This window comes from Galleria mellonella, unplaced genomic scaffold (assembly GCF_026898425.1).
Source record: "Galleria mellonella isolate WM207_F2 unplaced genomic scaffold, CSIRO_AGI_GalMel_v1 utg117, whole genome shotgun sequence".
Taxonomy (NCBI): Eukaryota; Metazoa; Arthropoda; class Insecta; order Lepidoptera; family Pyralidae; genus Galleria; species Galleria mellonella.
The window spans coordinates 8,533,999-8,559,840 of NW_026441980.1; the positions used below are offsets into that span (position 1 = coordinate 8,533,999).

General features: G+C 33.5%; 1 protein-coding gene across 1 annotated transcript; it reads right to left on the reverse strand.

The window, feature by feature from the left end:
- Window positions 1–507: 507 nt before the first annotated feature.
- On the reverse strand, window positions 508–24,695 carry LOC113511637 (rapamycin-insensitive companion of mTOR). The gene is made up of 24 exons (XM_052895194.1): window positions 24,470–24,695; window positions 24,088–24,370; window positions 22,697–22,828; window positions 20,718–20,950; window positions 20,329–20,551; window positions 19,557–19,710; window positions 18,446–18,550; window positions 18,111–18,236; window positions 17,007–17,672; window positions 16,024–16,212; window positions 14,757–14,965; window positions 14,011–14,398; window positions 13,319–13,542; window positions 12,185–12,377; window positions 10,297–10,561; window positions 9,363–9,933; window positions 9,163–9,281; window positions 8,502–8,592; window positions 7,736–7,882; window positions 6,886–7,065; window positions 6,051–6,199; window positions 4,636–5,022; window positions 3,903–4,021; window positions 508–2,862 (listed from the first exon to the last, which is right to left on the reverse strand). Exons 1-24 carry the CDS (start codon window positions 24,504–24,506, stop codon window positions 2,653–2,655), a joined length of 5,400 nt encoding a protein of 1,799 aa, XP_052751154.1. The 5' UTR covers window positions 24,507–24,695; the 3' UTR covers window positions 508–2,652.
- Between the last annotated feature and the right edge of the window lie 1,147 nt (window positions 24,696–25,842).

Sequence of the window (25,842 nt, forward strand, 5' to 3'; positions counted from 1 at the left end):
TATTAAAGGTGTACTTATAATATTATTCAATCTATTACAGTGAATAGTCTATATAAGCAACATTCTTTATATTTTATTTATTCTACTCAGATTAGTTAGTAAAAGAAATAGGTAAAAATATTTAGCAGACGGTATTTTTATAGTCCTTTTTTCTCTATAAGCAACTTTTCCCAATAAACGAATTATTTTTTGAATAATTTTAAATTGATTCAAATAAGTTGCTTATATAGAGCATACACTGTATTATAAAGAGGAAGAATTTGTATGTATATAATAAATAAACTCAAAAACTACTGGACGGATTCCAAAAACTCTTTCACCATTAGAATGCTACAATCCCTGATTAACATATTAATTAGGGATTTGTATAAAAACTTCGATAACAAATGTATAATAAATACATATGTAATTTATACATTGGCTCATTTAGAGAAATAGCACCTCAGAATGGACCTTATTGATTCTTTTTTTGTAATTGTTATAAACTAGGTAAATGAAACATTGAAATGCAGTATAAAATAATATTTTTAATATACTGAATAGTGACTGTGACATAATTGAGTCTGTAATAATGTAACACTTTTTATTATAATCGTAAGGAACCAGCACAATGGCACTATATTTCATTTTGCTTTTAACTGCTGTTAATGAAAGCAAACTCTGTTGATAAATAATTTCAAATTATATGAATCATTGTATTCTAATTGTAAATAATTATGTAAGTAATGTAAATTGACAAATGAAGTATTTTAAAGCAGATTCATTTTTTATTACATAGATATAACAATAAGAAAGGTCTAGTAGTAAATCAAGTTAATACAGAATGGTATGATAAGACTAGCATTTACTTACAACGGAACAACTTTGAAAATAATAATAAGACGACATAATAGACATAAATACACATTAGGTATGAGAAATTATACCTAAAAATTCTTTAAAGTATAATTCTAGACCAGATATCGATAATATGGTAAGTACCTAAGTATATAAAATTGAATGTCATAAAGTTCCGAGAAATACTGGTGTATCTGAAACCTTTCTTTATCAGAAAGTGCATTAAATAATAATCAAATGAAAATAATTTAACCTATACTTTAGTCTTGAATATTTATACAATTTATTAGGATTTATCTAGTGCTTATTAATATCATAAAATTATAACATTTTTAAATCCGTTTGAGTTTATATAACAATGATTTAAGGAGCAAGATAAAATTAAATGCAAATATGTATAATAAATTGAACACAATTGTGTATTAAAACTATGTAGCATGTAATTACCCAAAACTATATTAGGAAACATTTTGCGATTGCCTTAGGTGGGATACATCACTAGGATACATCACTTAAATTAACTATAGGGGGATGAGGGAATGGTGCAATATTCAGTCAGTTACAATATACACTAGCTATTGTCGTCGTGGGAAAACTATTTCGTATCGTATATTTCGAATCAATTAGAATTATAAGTAAATGCGCGATCTGATTGCAATCAATAAATACAGAGAATCAGTTTGTTAGGAAGGAACAATATTAGAACTCTTAAAAATCACACAAATTGTTAAATGGACAAGATTCATTCGATAAAATGTTATTTGAGGACTTAACTTATAAAATAATATAAATTATCAACTAAGCTAATTAGCAATATCTAAAGAGCTTATTTTGTATTCAAATTCATGTGAAAATTCGTTTATAATACAATTACTTTTAATAATTAACAATACACTTCTTTTACACACTAAACGAATTTCATAAATTATAGTAAAAGCTGAGAAAATTTAACACTAGTAGGAAGTCATACCATCAAATTATTACCAACAAACAGATCAATGCGAACTTTGTATATAATGCAAGTAGATATGACATACATTATAATATTTCAAATGTTATATTCTCTGCTTCAAAAACTAAATCACATCTTGATGTGATAGTGAAACAGAATGTATCACTTGACATGATGTGATGCAATGAACAAAACATGCAACTCAAAATACCATACAAATTTGTAATATTCATCGTCACAATAACATGTCATTCAAATTTGGTTATAACCTTTGTATAAACCTTGTTTAATTTATTTTTCTAATCCATAGTACTTGTCATACAAACAAAACAAAATTATATTAACACGTACAATATATTACATTCTAAAGAAAAATGTATCTAGTAGCCATTCCATTAATTTATACGTCGCATATTTTTTATATAAAAAGTTGGAGCAAAAGTTGGAACACATTTCAATTATTCCACTATATTTTAGTACCTTGAATAGTGTTTAAATTTTCTTATATGAAATAGGCTGTTCCTATTCATAAAAAATTAGGCACATATACACAATTCGCTGCATATTTAACCGATATTTTCTATAACAAATTTTTGCCCGTCGGTCAATGGAATAACTATTAATATGCAAAACTACAACGTTATACATTTTGTAAAAGAAAAATAAAGAATACAAATCCTATAACGCCTGTAAAATAATAAACGATTGCGCTAAGACAATCACGCGCACGGGCCTCCAAGCAGGCAGTTTCTCGCGTCATATGGCCACAATCGCCGGGCACATGCGTGTAACAATGTCAGATCTATGCCCCTGCATTTATAACCTATTTAAATGTTGGATGTAGTTAGCACACCAGACTGATACTAGAGCTCGACCTGATGTCGTTGTAACAGTTGCGCGGGCACAGCGGCAAAACTTTCAAAAACAGTATCAAGGAAGAGTTCTTGCAGGAAGCGACGCGCACACAGCATGTACGTATCGGCGGATAGCAGCGCGCTCACGTCCGAGTACACGCACGCGCTACGAAACACTTCCGGGTGACGCTGCTTCAACGACACCAGTGCTGATCGCGCCTGTGAATGCAACATTTGATGATATCGTAGCAAAGATAGCTACTGGGTTACTATTTCTTTATGCAGTTTAAAGTGGAAAAATGATATTGTAAGGATTTTATTAAAAAAAAAAAAGAAAAGATAGGATACAATGATGGTGTGTATAAAAGCAATTTGCAACACACACACATATAAGAAAGAAAGTAAATACATAAATGAACAAAAATATAAATAATAGGAGGAAATGAGCGTGCACTGAAACCGTGACCGATAATGTAAATTGCATACAATCATATTTTATTGAATTGTAAAAATCAGGTTAGTGAGATAATTGTAGTCTATATGTCAACATTTTTTAAATCTATTCATACATTATACAAGGCTAATATTATTATTATTTGCGTGAGACTAAACATTACACTACTGACATGCATTTGAAACATGTTATCTAAGTAATAATATGATTGCATAACACATTGATATTATAAAGTTTCTATTCTATTACCTAATAATAATTTTGTATAAGGTAAAAAGAACAATTTTATATCAAGGACATGACATGAAATCCCTACCAATATTACTAGTAAATGTCAGAGTTTTTGTCCTACACTGTTGTTCGTATGCAAAAGCTTCAAGTTATCAGCGAGCTATGGAGAGGGCTATACTCGAAGTTTCTTTGCGTAACCAAATCCAAAATGAGGATATACGCAAAAGAACCAAAGTGACTGACATAGCTCGAATAGCCGATAAGCAAGCTGAAGTGGCAATGCGTTGGTCACATAACTCGAACAACCGATGGGGAAGAAAGGTTCTTAAGTGGCGATCCCGTACGGGCAATCATATGAGATATAGGGGCATGGGCATTTTATAATTAGTCGGTAAAGATATCTCGGTCACATAGACGAAGTTGCAGGTTTTTCATTTAAATTTCGAAGGATAGAAGCCTAAATCAAATCATAAGATTAATAGTCGTCACAGAATCTATCGGGATTATACGTAAGTTTTGTTTGATATTCATCATAAAAAGCAAGAGATTGTAAAAAATAAAAAAAAAAACCAACCTGTCTTAAATGTATAGGATTGGACATAAAGTGGACGTGATGTAACACGTCAGCATATGGACTCTGTTCACTCACAGGACTGCTGGGCGGACTACGAATCTCAATACTGCTATCCATACCTGTAAACCATTAATGCAATTATATTATCATTCTCTGAGACTCGGCTCATGTATTTCAAGTTTCCGTAGTAAATGTAAACAATGAATGATTCTTTTGTGGTTTGCAAATATACCTGCTAAATTAAAACTGTGTAAGCTTTATATTTTTTTTTTAGTTTATATATGGATTTATCTCTCTATAATGCTAGTATTATAAGTATATAGAACTTGCTTTTTCTTTTTAAATAAAAAAAAGCAATGAACAAATAAAATATTTTTATTTGTTCTTTGCTTTTTAAAAAAAAATACAATATTTTTGCCACTGGATACTAATCAATATGTTTACTAATATTATAATTATTATTTGTTTCTGATGAATAATGCTGAGCTCAAAAACAACCGATTTAAAAATTATTTCGTCTATAGAATTCTTTATCAGTATATGAACTGTATATTATTTTCGAAAATTATATCCACCCGTGCGAAACCGGGCCGGCATTGGTAGTTTGGTGTATTTAGGTATTTCCCTTGTTTTTGCAAATATTGACATATAAATCATCCACACAAGGGCTTTTTCAGGCAAATAAAACAATGTACGAATAATAATAATAACAAAAACATAACATCTGACATACCAGCAAAAAATGCCTCGCGTAGCTCATGTGACGACGGCGGTCTCGTTCTTACGCACACTAAGCAATCTGCCGCAGAATGCCGCCACCGGTGGGTTCTCCGAGCGCCGATACTGACATTATCTTCACTTGCGCCCTGGTATTTGCCCGCTGTACTTGTACCGTCGCCATCGGTTCTTTTATCAGCGTCCACTGTATTAATGGCTGCCGGTTCTATACTCGTTTTCCCAGTAGATTCGGTGTCCGTAACATTTGTCGAACTCTGACCGACTTTATCTTTGGTATTTCTATCACCAGCTATAAATAATGTACTAGTGTTGTTAACCGTCGTGGATATTGTCGCGTGGGTTACGGTACCACGGCTACCGGTGAGACTCATTATTGCTGTATCTGCGCAAAACAAAGTTAATCTTTAGTCCTCAGGAATAGTAACACATAAAGGGTTTCATGATGTGACACAGTATATTCTGTTGACACTGTGTTGTAACTGGACTTAAACTAGTCACATATGTAAAATATTTGACGATTGAACTCTAGACATAGTGGAGTATGAAAAATTTAATTCAAAATAAATTACGCCTTACAGGTATGCGTGTGACTAGTGTCGTGACATTAAAAATAATATTTCTGAAAGTATTATTATCCAATAACCACGCTACATTATCCATGTCCCATGACTAGACACAGGAATGACAGTTTACGAGGCTCTCGTTACTGTTCATGTCTATAAGAAATTTTCCATCAGGTGAGCCGTCAGCTTGTTCGCCATTTTCAGTTGCATCAAAAAACCATAAATTTATTTATTACACTTTGCTCGATAATCGGTATCGTGTGTCTTTTAAGGTATAAAAACTATTATGACTGACCAATAGTTTTTGCCTTGGTGAAAATTTTAAATTTGGATTAACAAATAATGAAACATATCGGTACAATGTGAAAGTGGAAGAATTCAGTTGAGAAATACTGGCATATTATGATCATATTACATTGATTATAGTCATCTGATGGTCACCACGTAGACCGTAGAGTACCTACCACGTAAAGTAGTAGATAACTATAACTAAAATATGCAACATGTTTCTGTGAAAGGAATTGTTAATGGAAGAGGGATGAGGAGTACAGATCCGCAATCAGGTACATCCCTATCAGGTCATCCTTCACGCAGTCAGCCCTGGAAAACATCGTGGTAAATTCTTAGTGAATTCATCACGTTGAACCGACAAGTCTAGTTTCATCCTCATTTCATATCGCTAAGTTACAAATTTCATCCATTAAAAAAAATACGATTGTCTTTACTATATATATGAGACATGGCGTGACAAAACCATAAGAATAAAAAAATTAAGAATCACGCCTCTTGGGTTGTACAACAATTTTAAGGCTCTAAAATCTTTTTAATGTAAAATGTATGAACATACCTTTAAAAGAAGCTAGCTTTTGACTATCGGGAGTTGCACGGGATTTATTTTCAGTACTGGCATTGCTAGATTCGACCAGAAACGACGGCACTCTGTTCCTTCTTGAGTTCTTGCATTCTGACTCTTCATTTTCTTTAACCTCATCGTCTCTGCCGATTTAAAAATAAACAGTCAAGTACAGACAATAATATACATATAAAAATACACATTTAAAGTTATTAAATATCAAGAAAGAGAAACCATTCAAGCGAGTACAGATTTAATTTTATATTATTAATCTTAAACTAATAAATATTACACAAACTTAGTAATTGCGCATTTATACCAAAACTCTTGCTGTTTGTACTTTTTATTCACGTCGGTAGTTTCAGTATGAACCCTTGATCTTATACAAAAATCCTATCTTACGATGTTCATTCACACTAATACAGATAAATATAATATTATTAAGGGGGAAAGGGATGTTAGTTATGGAGACTGAGAATCCCATTGCTAGCAATACACCCAACCAGGTCGACCTCCTCGCGGTTCTCCCTGGAAACTATCATGGTTAATTCCTGATGAATTCACCATGATGGGCTAACTGGCCTGTTTTCATTCTCATCTATCACCCTTCACTGGTGCTCCGCCAGCGTATCCCATTAGCGCAGACGGGGTTGCCATACCATTTTCACCCATCAAAAAAAAATTATAGTAACATTAACGTAATCTTTAGAACCGCTCGACCAATTATAATGAAATAATGACCCGGTTAGGAGAAAAACAGCAAACGTTGTTTTTTCAGTTTTAGGGGTTAACTAGTAAAAAGGAGAAGAGGTGCATGCATAACAGATACCTGGGGAAGAGGTCCATGAGGTCCCTGGGCAGGCAGATGCCGAGGTAGGCGGGCGGGCGGTGCGCGGGCGGCGCGGGCGGCGGCGCGCGGCGCGGGGCACGCGGCGCCGCTCCCTCGCCCGCCTCCCCCGCCTCGCCTGTCTCGCCACCACTCAGCGGCTTCCAGTCGTAGTCCAGCAGGCTGTACAACATGCAACATAGTATTGCTTAAAAAACGGGGGGCGGAAAGAGATTGTTAGTAATGCGGTTAACCACTCCCATTGCTATATACCCTAACAGGTCGACCCCCACGCAGCCTGGAAATAATATTAATTAATTCTTTATAAATTCGTCACTATGGGCCAACTGGCCTGCTTTTTCATTTTCACCTATCATTTCTCACTGGTGCATTTCTAAACCACGTTTGCTAATTCTTTTTACAATTGATAAGATCCGTATTGGTCTAGTATAAAGCTTGAACGGTTGAAGAAGCTACGTTTTTGCAAAGCAAATCTCTCATTTTTATTTATTTTTTACACTGTTATAACGACATTAAACAGGTGCTTGAAATCAAAACTATTAGTATCTATTTAAAACTGCTAACAAACTAAAAAAAAAATATATCTGGTACGTTTAACAATCAAATTAGTAGGCATGAGAAACTCTATATTTCTTATCATATTTCAACACATTTTCGTTCAGATTTCTTTTCACATTTCTTTTTAGGAAAACATTTTATAAATTAAATTATTAGAAATCGTAGTCTAATGACTTCGATGAAATAAACTAATACATATTAATTCATTGCATTTTTTTATGCCAAACAAAAAATATTAACGTCATATCTACGGAACTAAAAAAATTATTCTTACCTTAATTTGTTCATGCGTTCCCTGGTTGACTTTGCTCTATCACGTAGCGACGAAAAAGGCTTCGACCGCCTATTTGTGTCGCTGAGTAACCAACTTAGGTCGTCAAGATCGCTAGAACCTGTCGCAGCACTCTCCGACAGATGCGGTCTTTAATATAAACAACAAATGTTAAACATTTAAAAAATTATAGATAGCATAAAATTATAGATAGATAGCGGTCTGTTTGTTGTAGGTAATAACAGCATCTTCATACATATGAATAGAAGAATAGAAACATTTATTGCTATACAATTACAATTTAAAATACAAATAACATATACAAAAAGTGTCCCACACCCGGCAAAAGGAACCGGCTCAGCTGATGCTGTGAGTGTCCCAGCGCACATGTGAACATGTGAACAGCTGCACAGCGCTGGTTTTCAGCCAGTCCCTCTCTTATTACACATATATACACGTTACATTAAGATACTTATGGTAACTGATGATTAAGGTGTTATGTCTCTTTAAGTTTATATGCAATAATTTAAAATATAATCTAACCAGTATCAAAATGAATAGCAAATTGAAAAGGACACAATTTGTTTCGAGATTTCTCCAGTAATATAACACTATTTACAAAACATAGTTTCTCCAAAAATTGTAAAATGTGGATAAAGAGTTTCACATTTACCATAATAATAAGTCAATAAACCGATTGCAACAGGGTTGTCAAAGTTATAATAGAACAGATAAAAGATTTTATGAAATTCAGAATAACAAAGTTTACCGTCTATGCCGATTTAATGACTTCAGCGTTGCATATCCTGTAATGTCCAATTGGCTAGGCGGTGAACTCGCTACATCAGGGCCGGTAAAGCCTGGAAATACATAACATTGTGTAATGATAACCATGATACTATAATTTAATCAACTTGCAAACAGAACATTACTCTTAGGCAGTTTTTTTTTATACAACTTAGAATGGCAAACAAGCTGACGGCCCACCTGATGGAAAATGGTAACCGTCGCCTATAGACATGAGCAGTACCATGGACATAACAGAGTATACTATTTCGCCCATGATACCCCCCCATGCGTTGCCATTCCTGAGGACTCAGGTGTTATTCCTCTGTACCCTGTAAATTCATGCCATATCCCACCCATTCAAACCAAAACACAGCCATGCAAACACAACTGCTTTGCGGTTGAAACACGAATGTGACAGAGGTACCCAAGCAAACGACTTTTGTACAAAGTCTCCCTCTGGTAAATCAGTGTTACAATCAAATATATGGTAACTAAAAAATCAGTGGAATCCTTCTACCAGATAAACAATATTTTGTTAACAATAGTATATAGTCATTTAAGATAGCTGTTGTCTACTTGTATAATATAAAACTAAAACTCGAGTAACAAGAAAATTATGTAAAAAAAACAACATGTCTCACTGGAAGTTGAAGTGCGTCGTTGTAGTTCAGTTATTTTGGGACGTTGTGAAGTATTGTTACTCTTCATACCATACAGACTTGAAGAGCTTGGTATTGGACTTAGAGTTAACACTCTATCGCTGAAACAAACATATTCTCTTATTACAACTTTTTTATTTGCCAATATTGAATATATCAGTTACTAATTAAACAATACTTACGGAATAGCGTATTTCCCGAAAAACGAATCACAACTGCTCACTCCACTAGTGCTCGATTCACTAGTGTTCCTTACTCTACCCTCATGGTGTTCTAACGAGTTCATCCTGCCTATCACAAGCTTATTTTCAGTGCGGTGACCACCTTGACGCTCATAATTGGGACAATCTCTCAATATATCTATCGTTTTAGATTCAGAGAGCATTGGACGGTCGAGTGCGCTAGAACAACCTTGTGTCGGAAGCGTGTGAGACTTACGCTTATCAGGTTCCCTCCGTCCATCGTTGGTAAAGTTAATTTTATAATCCACAACGTCTTGATCTCTTAATTCTGGCTGCTCCGCCAATAGTGATCCTACCTTGCTCAAATGTTTTGTAAAATCTGAGTGTGAGCTCTCTGCGATACTTTGGTCAGTATGATCGGAATGTTCGCTTATTTCAGTGTCATAGTTATATCGACGCTCGGGTGACGTGACGAAATACTCATTGCCACGGGCTTCGCGTGCGCCCTGGTAAGTTTCGTCTGGTATAAGAGGAAACTGATCGTGCCTTGTATGTCTCACGCAAAGCCAACCTGTTAAAACAAATTAATCTAGATATCTTGGCAGCAACAATCAAAGCAAGATGAAGTTAGTCGTATGAGATAAATAGTGAAATTCGTAACTAGATATTAATAATAATTAATTAGAAAGCCATATAAATATAAAGCCATATAAATTGGCAAGTGAGCATTCCAGGTCTTTAAAGTACCGATATGAACTATATTACTATAAAATTGAGTTTAAATTAAACTATCATTTCTATAGTTTTTGGTAGCCTATAACATGAAAAGACAAGTATAATATGAATGATAAGTGAAGTTTTGTATTCACTAGTAAGTCGACTACTGACTTCTAGAATAACTGCCTAGAACATATTTAATAATAAATTGACTCACCTAATTCAGATAACAAATTCGCACCGTCATAAGTGCTACCTATCAGTCCCAGAACATAGAACGCCGTGGCTCGTACAGAGTAAGCCGAACTATACTTCGCGAGACGCAAGATGTGAACGAGAACGGAGTCCTCTAGGTAGCCACTGGAGAGGCTCATGAGTTGTTGTAGACCTTGAGCAGTCACTGCAGTGTTGCCAATTGCCCACAGTGATGCCTTTAAATCCATAATTTCTTGTTCAGTCGTGCACTTCTTGCGTTGTAATATCTAAGAAAAAAATCTTATATGCACTAGACACTCATTCGGGTTGATATATGCTGCATGAATATGGACATCGTCGTATATATTATATAGCATATTTAAGTAAAAGAGAGCATGCGACGTGGTCACATCGCTCGATGTATTCGCGCACTTAGTTAACACTCCTTAGGTTTACTGCACGACGACCTATATAAATAATATATATATAAACGTAATATTTTATAACGATGTTTGTTACAATCAAACTTAAGTGGCTAAGATAAATGAAATTTGATACACAGACTAGATTAATACATAGGAAATAATTAGTTTTGAATCATGCTGGCAAAATCGAGAGATACGGTTATTATATGTTTTGGCGTCGGAACTCAAAACCATTTGCATATATACATACTGTGAATATGGATGGAAGGAAGCACTAACAACAGTCTGATCATGTCGATTTGCATACGTTTCTTAATGATCCGCCTGCCAAACCAATGACGTGGGGAGGAACGGGATTATTTGTATAGTAATGGGATTATTTGATTAGTAATAGGATCTAGTAGTCCTCTTGCTAGCAATATATCTTATCAGGTCGACTTCCACGCGGCTCCTCCTAGAAACTGTCGCGGTCTATTTCTTGTGGAATTCGTCACGATGGACCAACTGACCTGACTTCACCCTCACCTATTATCACTCACTGGTGCTCTGCCAGCGTACACCGAAAGCGCAGGCGGGATCACTATTCCATCTCCAAACATTAAAAAAAACCAATAACGCAGGTTACCATTTTAAATAGATACTCTTTATTGTTTCCTCCAAAAGATTAGAACAGTAAACTTGTATAGATATTATATAGATACAAACAATAACAAGAAATGATCATAGCAAGAAAATGGATGGAGAGAATTATAAACAGTTGGATCGGAGGCATGATAAAAGTCGTTTTTTCTCAAACATGCTTGAAAATGTGAGCTTCATTTCGACAATCCTCTTCGAGATAAATCAAAATTGCCGTACTGGCCAGATACATGCGAGCAGCGGCCGGCAAAAGTTGTATGAAAATCCATATCTGTCGTGTTTTGCGGCCAGATAAATTACTATGTAAACACATATCTGTCTCGTAATTTAAAAATGGAATGACCTTTTACTTCGAAACATGGCTACCAAGGAGGTAACTAATAAAAGATTTTATTTAAATTTCGAACTGGCTTGCAAATAGAAAGCTGTTTATTGAAAAAAAAAAGAAAGGAAAATTATGGCGGGTGAAAAATTATTATTGTTCGTTATTCGTCATTGAATTTAAAAAGTAAAATTATTTTTTTTATTTCCGCGCATTGTTTGAGAAAAGTACTCGTACTATACAAACCTTGGTCACAACTAGGCATTGATGGACTCACATATCGTCATAGTCGTAAAATACTGACATATCTATATATGTAATATTCGTCAGATCCGTCAGTATTTTACGACTATGACGATATGTGTGCCTCGGCTACGCCTCGGTCCACATTTGCACGTTCGTCCATCAATGCCTCTCTTGCCGGCCGCTGCAGTGATGTACTCTATAAACGCACGTTTTCACACATACAAAAAAAAATAGTGCGAACTTGTTGTTTGTTTGCGACACATGCACGCGCGGCATACCTTGTAGTGCGCGGGCAGCACGAGCGCGAGCAGCGCGGCGCGCGCGCGCGCGGCGGCGGGGCGCGCCACGAGCGCGGCGTGCAGGTGCGGCGGGGGCCGCGCCGGCCGCCGCGCGCGCGCCGCCGGCCGCGCGCCCGCGCCCTCGCTCAGCGTCAGCGCCTCGTGCACGCCCGTCTCCACCAGCCGCACGTACCTGCCGCACGCACACACCGCTATGCTGTATCCACCGCCTCAGTCGCGTACCCCTTAACCGCACTACCTCTCCTTTCGATAGTTGATGGCTCGTTCCCGTGCAGTACAAACAGCCCTCTGTTTGTACTGTACGGGAACGAGCCGACGAGCCGAGGACAGGGATATTTTTATATATTATTTTCACAAGGCAGTTTATATGTGCGCCATGCCATATCAGCCAGTAACTGTCATATGTTAACTACTCCTACTATGTTGTGAACATAGGCCTCCCCCTATTGGAGGTTTCTGCCAGTAATTATCACGTTTTACAGGCAAATTGGCAACCATAGTTAAGCTTTCGTGATGTTTAAAGATGGACGCTGCTGCCCTTCCCTTGACCATTGAGCTCCCTTAATTACCTCTTATCAAACCCACGGGAACTTTACTGGGTACAGAGGAATAACATCTGAGTCCTCAGGAATGGCAACGCATGGCAGGTATCATGGGCAAAACAGTATACTCTGTTATGTTCATGGTACTGCTCATGTCTATAGGCGACGGTTACCGCTTCCATCAGGTGGGCCGTCAGTTTGTTTGCCATTCTAAGTTGTATAAAAAAAAATAGCCTATTCTATATATATATATATATATATATATATATATATATATATATATATATATATATATATATATATATAAATACATTAACACAACATCATAAAACTAAATATAAACAATCTACGAATAATATACAAATTTAATGCATAAATTATACTAATACAAGAAATGCGTTTGATGTAAACTCAAACCGAATTTAGAAATGACTGCTCACGAACGAAACTTATGCACTCAAATAAAATTTCAAGATTTACTGGCTCAGAGTTTGCCTTAATAATTGATTTTTCAAATGAAGCAAACTTAATGAAATATTACTATATTTATTATCTAACATTAGCCAATTACCTGTAGTTATATGATTTTGTCCAAAATTCCAGATGTTTCTTTAGAAACGTCATCGATTTGGGATCAGATGCGTGTGAAGCGGCGGCAACTTCGAGCCCGAGCCACAGAAGATAACCTCTGTCGCCGACGGCCGAGAAGTCGTAAGTGGACGGATCCATATTCTTATCCAACCGACAGTTTTGACAGAGCGTCTCTTTCATCGATATCAGCTTATCAAAGTATGTCTGTGTACAATTACGAAATATTTATTAAAATTCATATCTATTAGCTAGAAGTTTACTACGCAGCTTTTTCGTGTCACGTGTCATGAGACGTGTTAAAAAAGTGAATAAGTGTACTTTTTTAAATATAAATCTCCAAATATTATCGAACGAGCTTTAAAAGCGCAATAGACATAACTATATTGACTAAAACGAGGATTGGAATACTTTTGACAGACTAAAAAAAGACGAAGTCCTCAATTTAGTTTTACTATTTTTTGTTTCGTCAGAACTCCGTCATTTATAAACCGATTTAAAAAATAAAAAAAAAATATTTAGACGATATTCAGATTGGTTCCATAGAAATTTCACGAAAATTGGTTCAAGGATTTGGTTTCTAAAGTAGGCAATGCAATTTTGAGAGCACAATATCTATTTTTATATTTGTTTCAAACATTTTCTCAACAACAACTCTTAAATATTTATACTTACAGGAACACTGTAGGCTTCCTCTAAAATGGCAAGTGCGCATTTGACTACCGGTTTATAATCATCTTTCACCTGTCCAACCAACATCTGCAGTATCCACGTATCCATATCCACACCATGGTTGTCAATATCTTCTCTATTAGACTTCAAATGCTCTTGAACAATGTTTTTCTTTAACTTAGACTTCCTTCGTACTAGTTCACGAGACTTCCGTGATGCTCGTAACAGAACATTTAGGAATTGTGTTGCGTATAATCTGGAGGCTTGGATGCCGCATGTGAGGGTTTTGGCAAGAATATCGCGAGGGTAGGAGTCTAAAGTGTAATCCAGACTTGATATCACTAGCTGGACATAACAGGTGTGATGTGTCTTCGTAGATAAATCTAAGAGACTGTAAATAATAATTATTATTACATATCTTAAAAAATTGTAACAAAAAATATTGTGAATGTATAAGTAAAAAGAATTTTTGTTGTAAAAATGTTCAACGTACTTTTGTAATGAAATGGATTTTAGAAACTCAAGTAATTAATGGATACAATTCGGTGCAGATAACAAGCCTTAAAAATAATGAGTTCCAGCTCGTTATGAATATGCGCGGTTTAATCAACTATTTCAAACGTAACAATTTGTACTAATAAATTGATGCTGAACACTGTTTCCTTGTGTAAGCACACTTTTAACATAAATTACATTTTATACATTAAATATTTGCAAGCTATTAATATAATTAATATAAATATACTTACTTGTCATACAACTTCGTTTGTTTAAATAACCGGAGTCCATTGGGCGAGTGACATAGTTGTCCAATGAACAGAAAGTACATTTGGCACATTGTATTGCACATATGCTGTGGGCTGAACAAACAACCGTGAGCTTTCATACCCGTCTCTATTGCCTCTATCTGGCGACTCACGTCCATAAACAGATCTTCCAATAACTTCTGACAGTCCGCCTGATAAAAACAAATAAGTTCATTTTAGTGGTCACAGTTTAAAAGTAAAAAAGACATCAAATAATACAAAATTACACATTATTATTATGATAATCTCTAAAAAAGGTGAAGGTACTCAATTATATTGTATTTCTTTATGTTATACGACATTTACACCAGTACTGAAGTAATATTATTTTCTGTAGAAACAAACTATATCTTATGCCTTTTTGTACATTACACAATATTTCCCATTACATTTATACAAATATGTGTATTTACACTACAATCCAGTCCAGTTTTAATCAAACTGTGTTGGTACTGATCATACCGAGAGTGGCACTATTGTGGGAAACCGGCCTTAATAGCCTGAAGATGCCCCGTTTAGAGTTGCAACACTTGCTTTACATGCGCGTAGACTAACGGAGACTAATGGTAGTGGAATTAAACAAAATAATTACAATCAACTAATCAGTGATATGGACTTCCGCAAAATAACACCTAATTCATTTAAAATTCTAAAATTATTTAGATACTAATAATCATTAGTGTGTATCTCCTGGCTTCATCTACGTTTACTCATTTATAAAGTATCTTATTTCAGAAATAAGGATAATGTAGATATTTAAACATGATTGAGTACCTAAAACGTTTCACTAAATGTGTTGGTAAGTGCAAAACTCGTGAATGACAGTGTTAACTTAGCATATATTTTTTTCTAATATTCATTGAAGTTCAAGGAAGATAAAAATATAAAAACCTCATTATTTCGTATAAACTGTTTACTTTATCACGGTATACATTCACGTGAATCTCCTAAATTTAAAAAAATTTGTAATTTTATATTATCTGCCCCAACTTGAATCAGACCGTCTAAACAAGTGGCAAGTGAATCCATTGATGGAATTATCATCGCTAGCGTGTCTATGACAGAGCAACAACCAATGTCTCATTCCAACTCATGGGCTCACTTGCGATAACGAGTCCATCAATGAATTCGTTTGCTACTTGTGTAGAGAGGCAAGAAAGTTTTATCCTGACAGCTAGTTTAAAAAAAAATTAATTAATGCTCGACTAACGTCCCGCTGCACGAGCAACCGGCGCACAAGATGGCAGCCGGCCCGTGTGGCCGCGTGGCCGTGGCCGGCCGTCGACAGGTCCGTGTGCGAGTACTTGTTGGACGACGGCTTCAAGTAGCTTACGATGCGCGCCGCCCACGCCTTGTGCCCGCTCTCGTTCAGATTCAACACTTGACCGTTTTCGCTTTCCTGCAGCACCAACCACAAATTAATAAAAATCGGTCAAAAATAATTTTTATATAAGCAGTTTATAGTTAATGCTTTAGTTGTTTTTATATCACAATGAATTATCATTGATATAGGAGTGAAAACACTCTTTAAATAAGACGTGATTATAGGACTAGTTTTCAAATCCAAAACTCGATAAAAAAAATAGAAATATCAAAATTATGTCAATTATGGAGTAACATTTATATTATTATGTACAGTGCAGCAATAGTCTGTAAGATATTTATTAATAGCTAATTTTGCACTGCACATGGTAGATTAAATATTCTATCCTGTCTATATATGCCTAACATCAGTGAAATAATCATTCCATGAATGATATATCATACTGTGTTATGCTGTGGTAAGTTATAAGTGTACCTAATAGTAAAAATGAGAACCCGATGACGTTGTGCCGTTTAAAACTTTTTAAAGTAGTTGGCATCAGAGGTCTGAGTGGCACTATTAATATTTATAAAGCCTCTAAAACCCTTAATTGTGTTCAATGAGTAAACATCAAATTTGCATTTAACAGTTTTAAACTTGAGCTGAACTCGTGCCATGTCAGTATGGGAATTTCAAAAGGTTTCAACATTCTTGAAACCATGTTTCTTTGAGGAAAACGATTATAGTAATTATTTAAATTTCATAATTACTATAGTTTATTATTCAGTTCAAACACTATTGCCTTTCCCATTTCTAAAAATTCCTTTTTTTAATATGTTTTGTATTACTAAAAATTTATAATAGTAAATACATTATTATATAAGCCATACCTTTAAAATTGTTCTTATAATTTCCCAATCCCACGTGTTTCCATCTTTATTCTGCATTACCAATGAACAACGAATCAAACTATCACTGTCATTTTCAAATAAATTAAAAAACTTTGCAGATTTGGTTACTTTACTCACAGCTGCACTAGTCCGTGAACTAACACTTTTACTTTTCACTAAAGCACTCACATTCCTATTCGCAATATCGGCCCGTGAGCCGACGCTATGTCTTTTTGGCTCATTTTCGTTATCTGATTCATTCAAAAATTCTATACTATTCTCTTTCTGCAAGGTAATCTCTTGTTTCGGTTTTGCCATATTGGCATTATCTTTCTCTTTTCGACTTTTGGTAGTGTCTTCGTTTCTTTCTTTAAATGCACCATTACAATACTGTAAAATATGGTCTAGGAACAAACTGCTGCTGGCCGGTCGAGCTTCGAGCATGGCATGTAGTCTGCGCAATGCCGCAACAGCGGCTAATGCTTGAGGTTTGCCTGCCGATGCCTGAGCCATCAGCAAAGGAAGTGCAGGAGTTATATTACATAGTTGAGGAGGTAGAAATAGGTGTATTAAATGCAATAGTTGCCCTAATAAGACGGTTGCCCTTACTGATATAAATGTATCACTTGTAACTATCACTTCAGCTAGTCCATCTAATAATCCAGCCTGCAAATGAAGAATTATTGTTTTTAGTCTGTAGTAAGATTAAAATGCACTTAATAAAAAATATTACATCAATCAGGTCATGTGGTCCCGGCATAGAACGGGCCACCCTTCCATTCCTGTGGACGTCGTAAGAGGCGACTAAGGGAACTTAATGGTCGAAGGTTGGGCGGCAGCGTACCTCTTTAAACATCACCAAAACCTAACCTAACTGTTAACCCCCCAAGGGCCCTCCCTTGGAGGGTTTATGTTCAGCAGTGAACAGTTAATGGCTGATATGATATATATGATAAATTATCAATAAACTATTAATTTTACCATAAACTAGTAGTTTTATATGTAATACAACTGTTTTTTTTTTCTCAAAAATATTTTTAAAAATTTATATTTTTCTATCAAAATAAAACATTAATAATAATAAGTAAATAAAATAAGGATTACCTCTAAGAAACACTGAAGTAATAGTGCAAGATGGATTTCAGTTATATCAGGTCCAGTAGCACTAAGATGAGGTAATATGGCAGTCCCTTCAGCAGCGACGAAACCTTCGTTTAGTCGCCATGAGTCCTAAAATTAATCAATATGTTTTTTAATTTAAATTATAATATTTAAGAAAACTTAATCAACAATACTTTAAAAAAAAAATATGCCACGATATAGATTTGATATTAAATTACCAATTACATATAAATGAGATTGAATAGATTTTAATTTTGAATATACATATATATAAATTAATAGAAATAGAAGTCCTTTTATATATAATCACAACTTACTTGAAAATCTGATGGATCTACTGCATCCAAAGCTACAGAAATCTCGTCTGTCCACTCCGGTTGTGGCAATCCAACTAACTCATATAGCAAATCGAGTATAGCTTTCTGTAAATATATAATATTTTACCTGTTGTTAGCAGTTGTAACACATGATGAAATTATGTAATTAGGAATTCACATTGATGTAAAAACAAAAAAATAAAATTCAAATTTCTACACAAAAATTACAACTTAAACTATCCTGAGTTAAAATTTACTGTTAATAAAAACAATAGTAGAACAAGGGCATTACTAGAATAGAATATTTGTAGTAAATATGAAACTTCATTTAATATAATTCATATTTTTACAAACTTTCAACCAACCTCAAGGAGAGGGGGGAAAGGGATTGTTAGTAATGAAGACTGAGAATCCCATTGCTAGCAATATACCCAACCAGGTGGACCTCCTCGCGGTTCCCCCTGGAAACTATCATGGTTAATTCCTGATGAATTCATCATGATGGGCTACCTGACCTGTTTTCATTCTCATCTATCACCCTTCACTGGTGTTCCGCCAGCGTATCCCTTTAGCACAGGCGGGGCTACCATACCATTTTCACCCATAAAAAAAAGCCCTCAAAGAGAAGGAAGTTCTTATTTCAGTTGTATTTTCTTATGTTTATTATGGTAATGAGATAATAATATTACCTCATAACTTCGTCAGTTATAAACCAATTTGAAAAAAATCTTTTTTAACTAAAAGGATATACATACTTGCATATTGGTCTCATAGAAATTTTATGAAAATAGTTCAGAAGATCAGTCATGAAAAAAGTCAGATTTTTCCACAATTGAAGTCCCTTTTTTTGTAAAATATAAACTTACTTAAGAACATACTGGATTGATTGCTTACAAATGAAATTAAAATTCCTTTACTCTAAATACCCCAGTCTCATATACAAAATATAATAAAGTTAATTTTGACAATATAAATGTAACTTCCATTAGGACTCTACAGAAGATACATCAAACAAAGTAATACAATTTTTTCTCACACACCTCATTATTCAAGAATCTCTATACTTCGTAATTGCCTTCTTACAATATATTGATCATACACATATACTCACTCGGACTTCTAACCGCGGTAGATACAACGCAGCAACCAACGCACGTAGCCCGCCGGAGCTGTGAGGATGACAGAAGTGGAGCAGGCCCGGCCAACTCCGTAAAACACAGAGCAACGCCAACCGGCTACATGTAAACCGCATTTCGCGTTCATCTCTGTATTTAAATAATTTAAATTATAGAATTTCTGATCTTTAACTTAATTCATAGAAATATAATATTATTACTTAATATTAACATGTGCTAACATCATTCAGAAAGATAGGAAGACTAAAAGATATTCCTTCTAGGAATAAATACACTAGTAGGTACTTTTTGATATATTTATTTTCTTTCTGTTTTCTTTTGCACAATAAAGATTTTTAAACAAACAACAAATAGAAATTTATATTGATTATAATAATATATGTAATTAATAAAGACTTCTATCCACATTCTACGGAACTTTCTATAATGGCCATTCCATGAGGCAATCAATATTCGCTAACTTATTTATTAGTGAGTGTAACGAACATGGAAAGTGGTAACCAACATCTATAGACATGAATAAATGAATTTATACAGATGTCGAAGGTTCCTCGATCGCCACTCAGAAAGAGTAAGGTGTTACACCTCTAAAGTCAGATTCTAATACTAACTCAAACATTATACTTTTAATACAATAATTAAAGGAATGATGATAAACTATCCAGAGATGTTATACATAAAAAAACTGCAATCGACAAAATCCTAATATAAACAATGATACATCTCATACAAATACGCCGTACAAACCTGTTAGAATCAGTTCCCGCAGGTCGAAAATGAAAATCACAATATGGAGAGCTTAGACAAGTTAGATCGATTCGTGCAGAAATTCGGGACGCAGGGTCATTAAGGGTATGCAATAAAACTCCGCACAGTGCTTCAGCCATTCTAGGTGTCGCACATTCGGCCAGTTGTCTCGTCACTGCAGTCACTCCCCCACATGATATAAATAAATCTGGATTTAAGACGCCTGTAAGAACAATAATAATTGTTGCCATTAAATCTTTCAATAACCAAAAACTGTATATGCTGTTAATTATCACTAATGAGGTACCTTCGAGTAGTCAAAGGTCTTTCTGAAAAACATGATCAAATTTTCTAATAAGTACATATATTATAAATTTACAAATACATACATATTTCAGCTAAAGTAGCGACTGCAGGTCTAGACAATCTGTCACCTGCACCATCTCCAGAGTTACCAGCACGAGCGACGGCCGCAAGACATCGTAGTAAGCCTGGATCAATGTAAGCTCCCCTATGCTGTTGTAGTACTTGTCCTGCGGGGCCAACTACGGCCACTATACGACGGACTACACGCAGTGCCTGGGCTCTCTCATCTTCATTACGCAACATCAAATCCATAGATCTGTATACAACATAAAATTTATGACAACTATAGATTCTGATTCTTTATGTTTCTGTCTAACATCAAAGGAAAAAAGACCTTTTTATAATTAGAAAGAAGTTCAACTGTTTTATCTCTGAGAATCTCGATAACATAGTTCCCATATTAATAATTATAATTACATGGCATATAGTAGTTGTTGTGCTTTGAAAGTACAAAATTAATTGGAACTAGTTATGCAGAAAACAGAGACATTACCAGCAATTTCCATTAGAGATCGATTGTTTTCTGTATAACTAGCTCCAAAGTATATCAAACCATAACACTTTTACACACTGATAGTCTTTTTCAGGATGAGGTTTATTGTGTATTACTTTCATCAATCAACTACTACACAAAATTATTGAAATGTAATTTTTTTTGACATATTGATATTAGTTTAGGCCATAAAATAATTTTGAGTAAGAATTGATTAGAACAAGTTCATAGATCTTTTATAGGAATGGGCATTAAAGATTATTTTAAGATACTAAATATTTTGGACCTACCTTTTAATAAATTTAAAACTTTTATTAAGAAACACTTATTGAATAAAGCCTATTTATTACCCTCTAAACGATTAATTGGTTGAAAAATGTGCATGATGTTAGTTGATTATGTACCGGCTTTTTAATGAGTAATATTAGACATATAAATAAATATATATAATGTGAACAGAGATTATAAAAGGTATAAAATAATATTAAGTTTATTGCGTGTTCTTCTCAGAAAATAAGATACGTCCCAACCCTGCAGTAGATTCATAAAAAATGATAGTAACTAGTCTATTTAAATAAAAATTATTTGGAATGAAATTCATTAGTAGCTTGCTTTTTCACTATCAGTGTTTACCCTGCAAACTTATAATCCATAAACAATTGAGCCCACTGGTTTTTATAAAGTATTATGTATCAGTAACACTAATAATACTATAAAATGAGTTTGTTTGTTTGAAACATAATGGCCCAATCGTCTTAAAAAAAACATACACATAGTATTTAGGATAAATAAGAACATAGGCAACTTTTCATCCCAGTCAATCAAACTATCATGATCATATAAATGTAATCATGGTAAAAAGCAGTATCTTATATTCTACTTCAGTTATCTTAATATTATAATAAAAATGTAACTAGACAATGTCAGGGGAAATGGTTTGTTAATAATGAGGATCTAATAGCTCCATTGCTATATACCCTTTAGGCCAATGTCCATACAGTTCTCCCTGGAAACTGTTTTGATATATTTTTGTTTAATTTGTTATGATGGGTTAACTGACCTGCCTTTTCATTCTCACCTATCATCCCTCACTGGTGCCCCACCAACATATACCGATAATGCAGACAGTGTTATTATCCATTATCACATTAAAATTTAAAAAATTAGACAATGTCTGTATATAGAATGTTAAGACACCTCATATATTTAAGAAAATATATGAGGTGTCTTAACAATAGATATCAAAATAATATTTTTTAGAAATTTTGTTTGTCTATTTATATGTTCATTCTAGCATTAACCAAAAACTAGAGAACCAAATTGAATGTATTTTTAAAATTTTGTTCCTGGAGGTATAATTTAAAATCTGGTGTATTTTTTTATCTTGGTACGCCTTCTAGAAATAGTTTATTTTTAAGTTTTTTTTTACCTTTGAGATCCATATGTATAGAATATCAAGCAAAAAGCTAGTTTTAAAATATATGGAAAAACAATTAAAAAGTTACATACCTTGTAACAAGGTAAGACAACTTCAAATTATTAAATGTCGCCACATCACTCTCTGTTTTGATTAAATACCGTAACACTCTTAAAGCTGTCGCCCTTATTACCATCGACTCATCTACCAGGCTTACACGAATGCTGCAATTAAAGTACATCAAATATTTTAATGATTTAAACTATTGGCACAGCTTTAAAAAACATAGACAACAGATATAACAGTTACACTTGTATAAGTACAATAATGTAGTCTTATTACTAAAAGCAATCTTTCCATGTTATTGGTAATATAGTAGAACATATATATCTTTTTTTTTATGCACATAAGTCCACTTTCCACTTAAGTCCTTACATTTAGTATACATTAATAATATTGTCTCTTTAGATGTGTTATTTAATAATAATAATTATATAGTTAGATATTATCAGGACGCTGTTAACAGGCACAGTTATCTGAACCATTTCTATCATGTAATATATTTATTTATTGTTTATTGCACAATAAACTTTGTACAAATGGAGAGTTTAATGCTATACATATATGATATTTTCTGCCAGCACACCAATAGATAAAAATGAAAAGTTTAAGGACAGTGGTGGCATAATATATCTATAGAAGTACTGTAATTTTATTATTGAAACCTTTGGAACATAGTTCTCTTTACCTACCCAATAGAGTTATCATAAATATAGAAGACTCAATAATTTTTCTAAAATTTCAATTTGAATCTTTATCCTAAAAACCAATATGAAATTAATTTCAAAAAGATTTAAGTATAACTTTTATAAATTTAGTTCAATATATTATGATGGTCCATAAAACAGTAATTTCATGAAATAATCATATTAAAACAACAGGTGCATTTTTTGTGTACAATAAAGTATAAATAAAACATTAGTATAAATAGGTTTAAATAAATGGTGCCTTAGAGCCTAACCTATTTACAACTGCGAGATATCTAGGTTGTGTCTTAACACTGCTAATTACAATTCTTGATCAAAACATCATACCTTATCTATACAAAACTGCTGCTATGTTAATGTCTATACAAATAAACATTTATCATAAACAGAAAGCAAAAACATACCTTATGTAATTTTTAATGTGAAAGAAATTAAGTTTGTATATTATGTACCTCATGGCACTTTAACAACTCAATCATATATAATTTGTTATACACATAAATATATGTAATCAAAAAGGGCATAGACCATTAAATTATAGATAAAAACTAGTTATAAATGAAAATGAGATAAATATCACAACAAATGTATATATGTAATATATAAAAAAGTAATTTTATGCCAAACTTATTAACCAAATGATTTAATATTTTAAGTTGCTAAAAATTATATAAGTAACCAAAACAGGAAAGACAAACTAGCATTATTATACTCACCATGTCATCAATTCATCTGTTGTAAACCCCAAATTACTCCTGTCTTCCTTACATAAAAGTGTGACTAAAGCATTTAAGTAGGACAAACATAAGCTATGACTTTCAGTACTACTCCTTTGCATACTTCTTGACCCGGTCTTAAATTCCGCTGACATGTTCTTTTTTGTCGGTGATATATCATTGTGGAATGGTTTCTTTACATACAATCCTCTTATGATATCTTTAATATTTTCTTCATTACTTTTATTTGTGTCCAATTTGTATAAATTTCGACTGGGTTTATCTAAAACAATGATAAAGCAAAGTAATAAATAATTAATTTTATGAGTGCATATGCAACAGTCTTAAAAATATTATTTAATGACTATATTAGAAATATTACCTTTCCTACGACTCAACCAATTTTCATAGGTGGCCATTGTATCATTTTTTCACATTCAAGACGTTCAATGTATCTAGTAATAAAGATTTTAGGGTATAATAATTTAAAATTACATCAGTATCTTATAATAAACAATAAATAAATTAAAGACAGAGGTCAAAAATATGGTAAATTCAACCCTGTTTTCCTACGACCAACATATTTTTGACAGTTCATTGAGGATCGTGCATGGTTCTACAGATAAAAAATTCCGCTGCCACTTGCTTGAAAGTTCTGAAAGTATATTCCTAATCTGTGGATGTAAAGAAGTGCTTATTTACATAAGCACCTATAGCTAATAGATATAAACTTCAGAATAGTACGAATCCTAAATATAACATGCCACAACAAATAACTTGTACAAAACTCGGAAGTGGAAATAGAAGCTAAAAAATTATTGTTTTTCCCTGAGTCTTAATTTTAGTTTGCAAAAGTATTAAAAAGAATTAGATCGAAAGTAAGTAATAATAATTTAATAATAAATTATTATCATCATATCACAAATACTTATAGTATATTAGCGTATACTATAAATATCTATAACATACATCGGGATTGATTCTAAAACGCTTTTTGTAAAAACCTTTTTGTAAGTTCTTTATTCATATTGGTCCATAAAGATTTCTCCGAGAAAACTAAACTGAAATTTTATTTAAGTAGTTTTATTTAATAAGTTTCTAAGTAATAAATATTCGACCTTAATAAACTCCTCTTGTAGAATAAAGATGTTGCTGTTTTTTTTTTTTCATAATAGACGGGTGCTTAATTCATGCCGGTCAACCGTCTACGGTAGTTAATAAACTACACAAGCTTCAATAAACTTTAAGACAATTATTATATAAAATATTCCTTCCAATTATATAAAATAGATCCGTATTTATAAAAATTCTTATAAATGACTAGATATCAATCAACAAAAGATAGATAGTATCTCTTTGAAATATAATTAGTTGGGTATACGTAGATATTTGTTAATAAATAGATAATGAGGTGCATTTTTTATATTATTTATTTTACATCCTTAGATGCATCGTGCCGTTCTGTAGATTGGATTACAATAAAACTAGGAATTAGGTCATATCAATAGTACCTAAATCAATTGACTTAGGTACTATCGATAATACTTAATCGTTATGACATAATTATTTAAATTATGATCGATTAATTAGTGATAATCTATTACGTTGTATTATCAAATACGTATTTTATTTGTAGTATAACTCTAATTATAATTAAGATAAATCTCTTCATCAATAAAAATGTAGTTACAAATACACAGCCACGTACTCAAACAACCAATATATAGATATTGTAACTATATCATACAGATATTA

What these genes read in the sequence shown, in the direction of transcription:
- LOC113511637 (XM_052895194.1), bottom strand. Translation starts at nt 24,506, where the DNA reads ATGGCCACCTATGAAAATTGGTTGAGTCGTAGGAAAG. An exon ending in CAAACGAAGTTGTATGACAA is followed by an intron (nt 14,399 to 14,756) that starts GTAAGTATATTT and finishes TATTATTTACAG; the next exon opens with TCTCTTAGATTTATCTACGA. An exon ending in TCATTAAATCGGCATAGACG is followed by an intron (nt 7,883 to 8,501) that starts GTAAACTTTGTT and finishes TTTATATTAAAG; the next exon opens with ACCGCATCTGTCGGAGAGTG.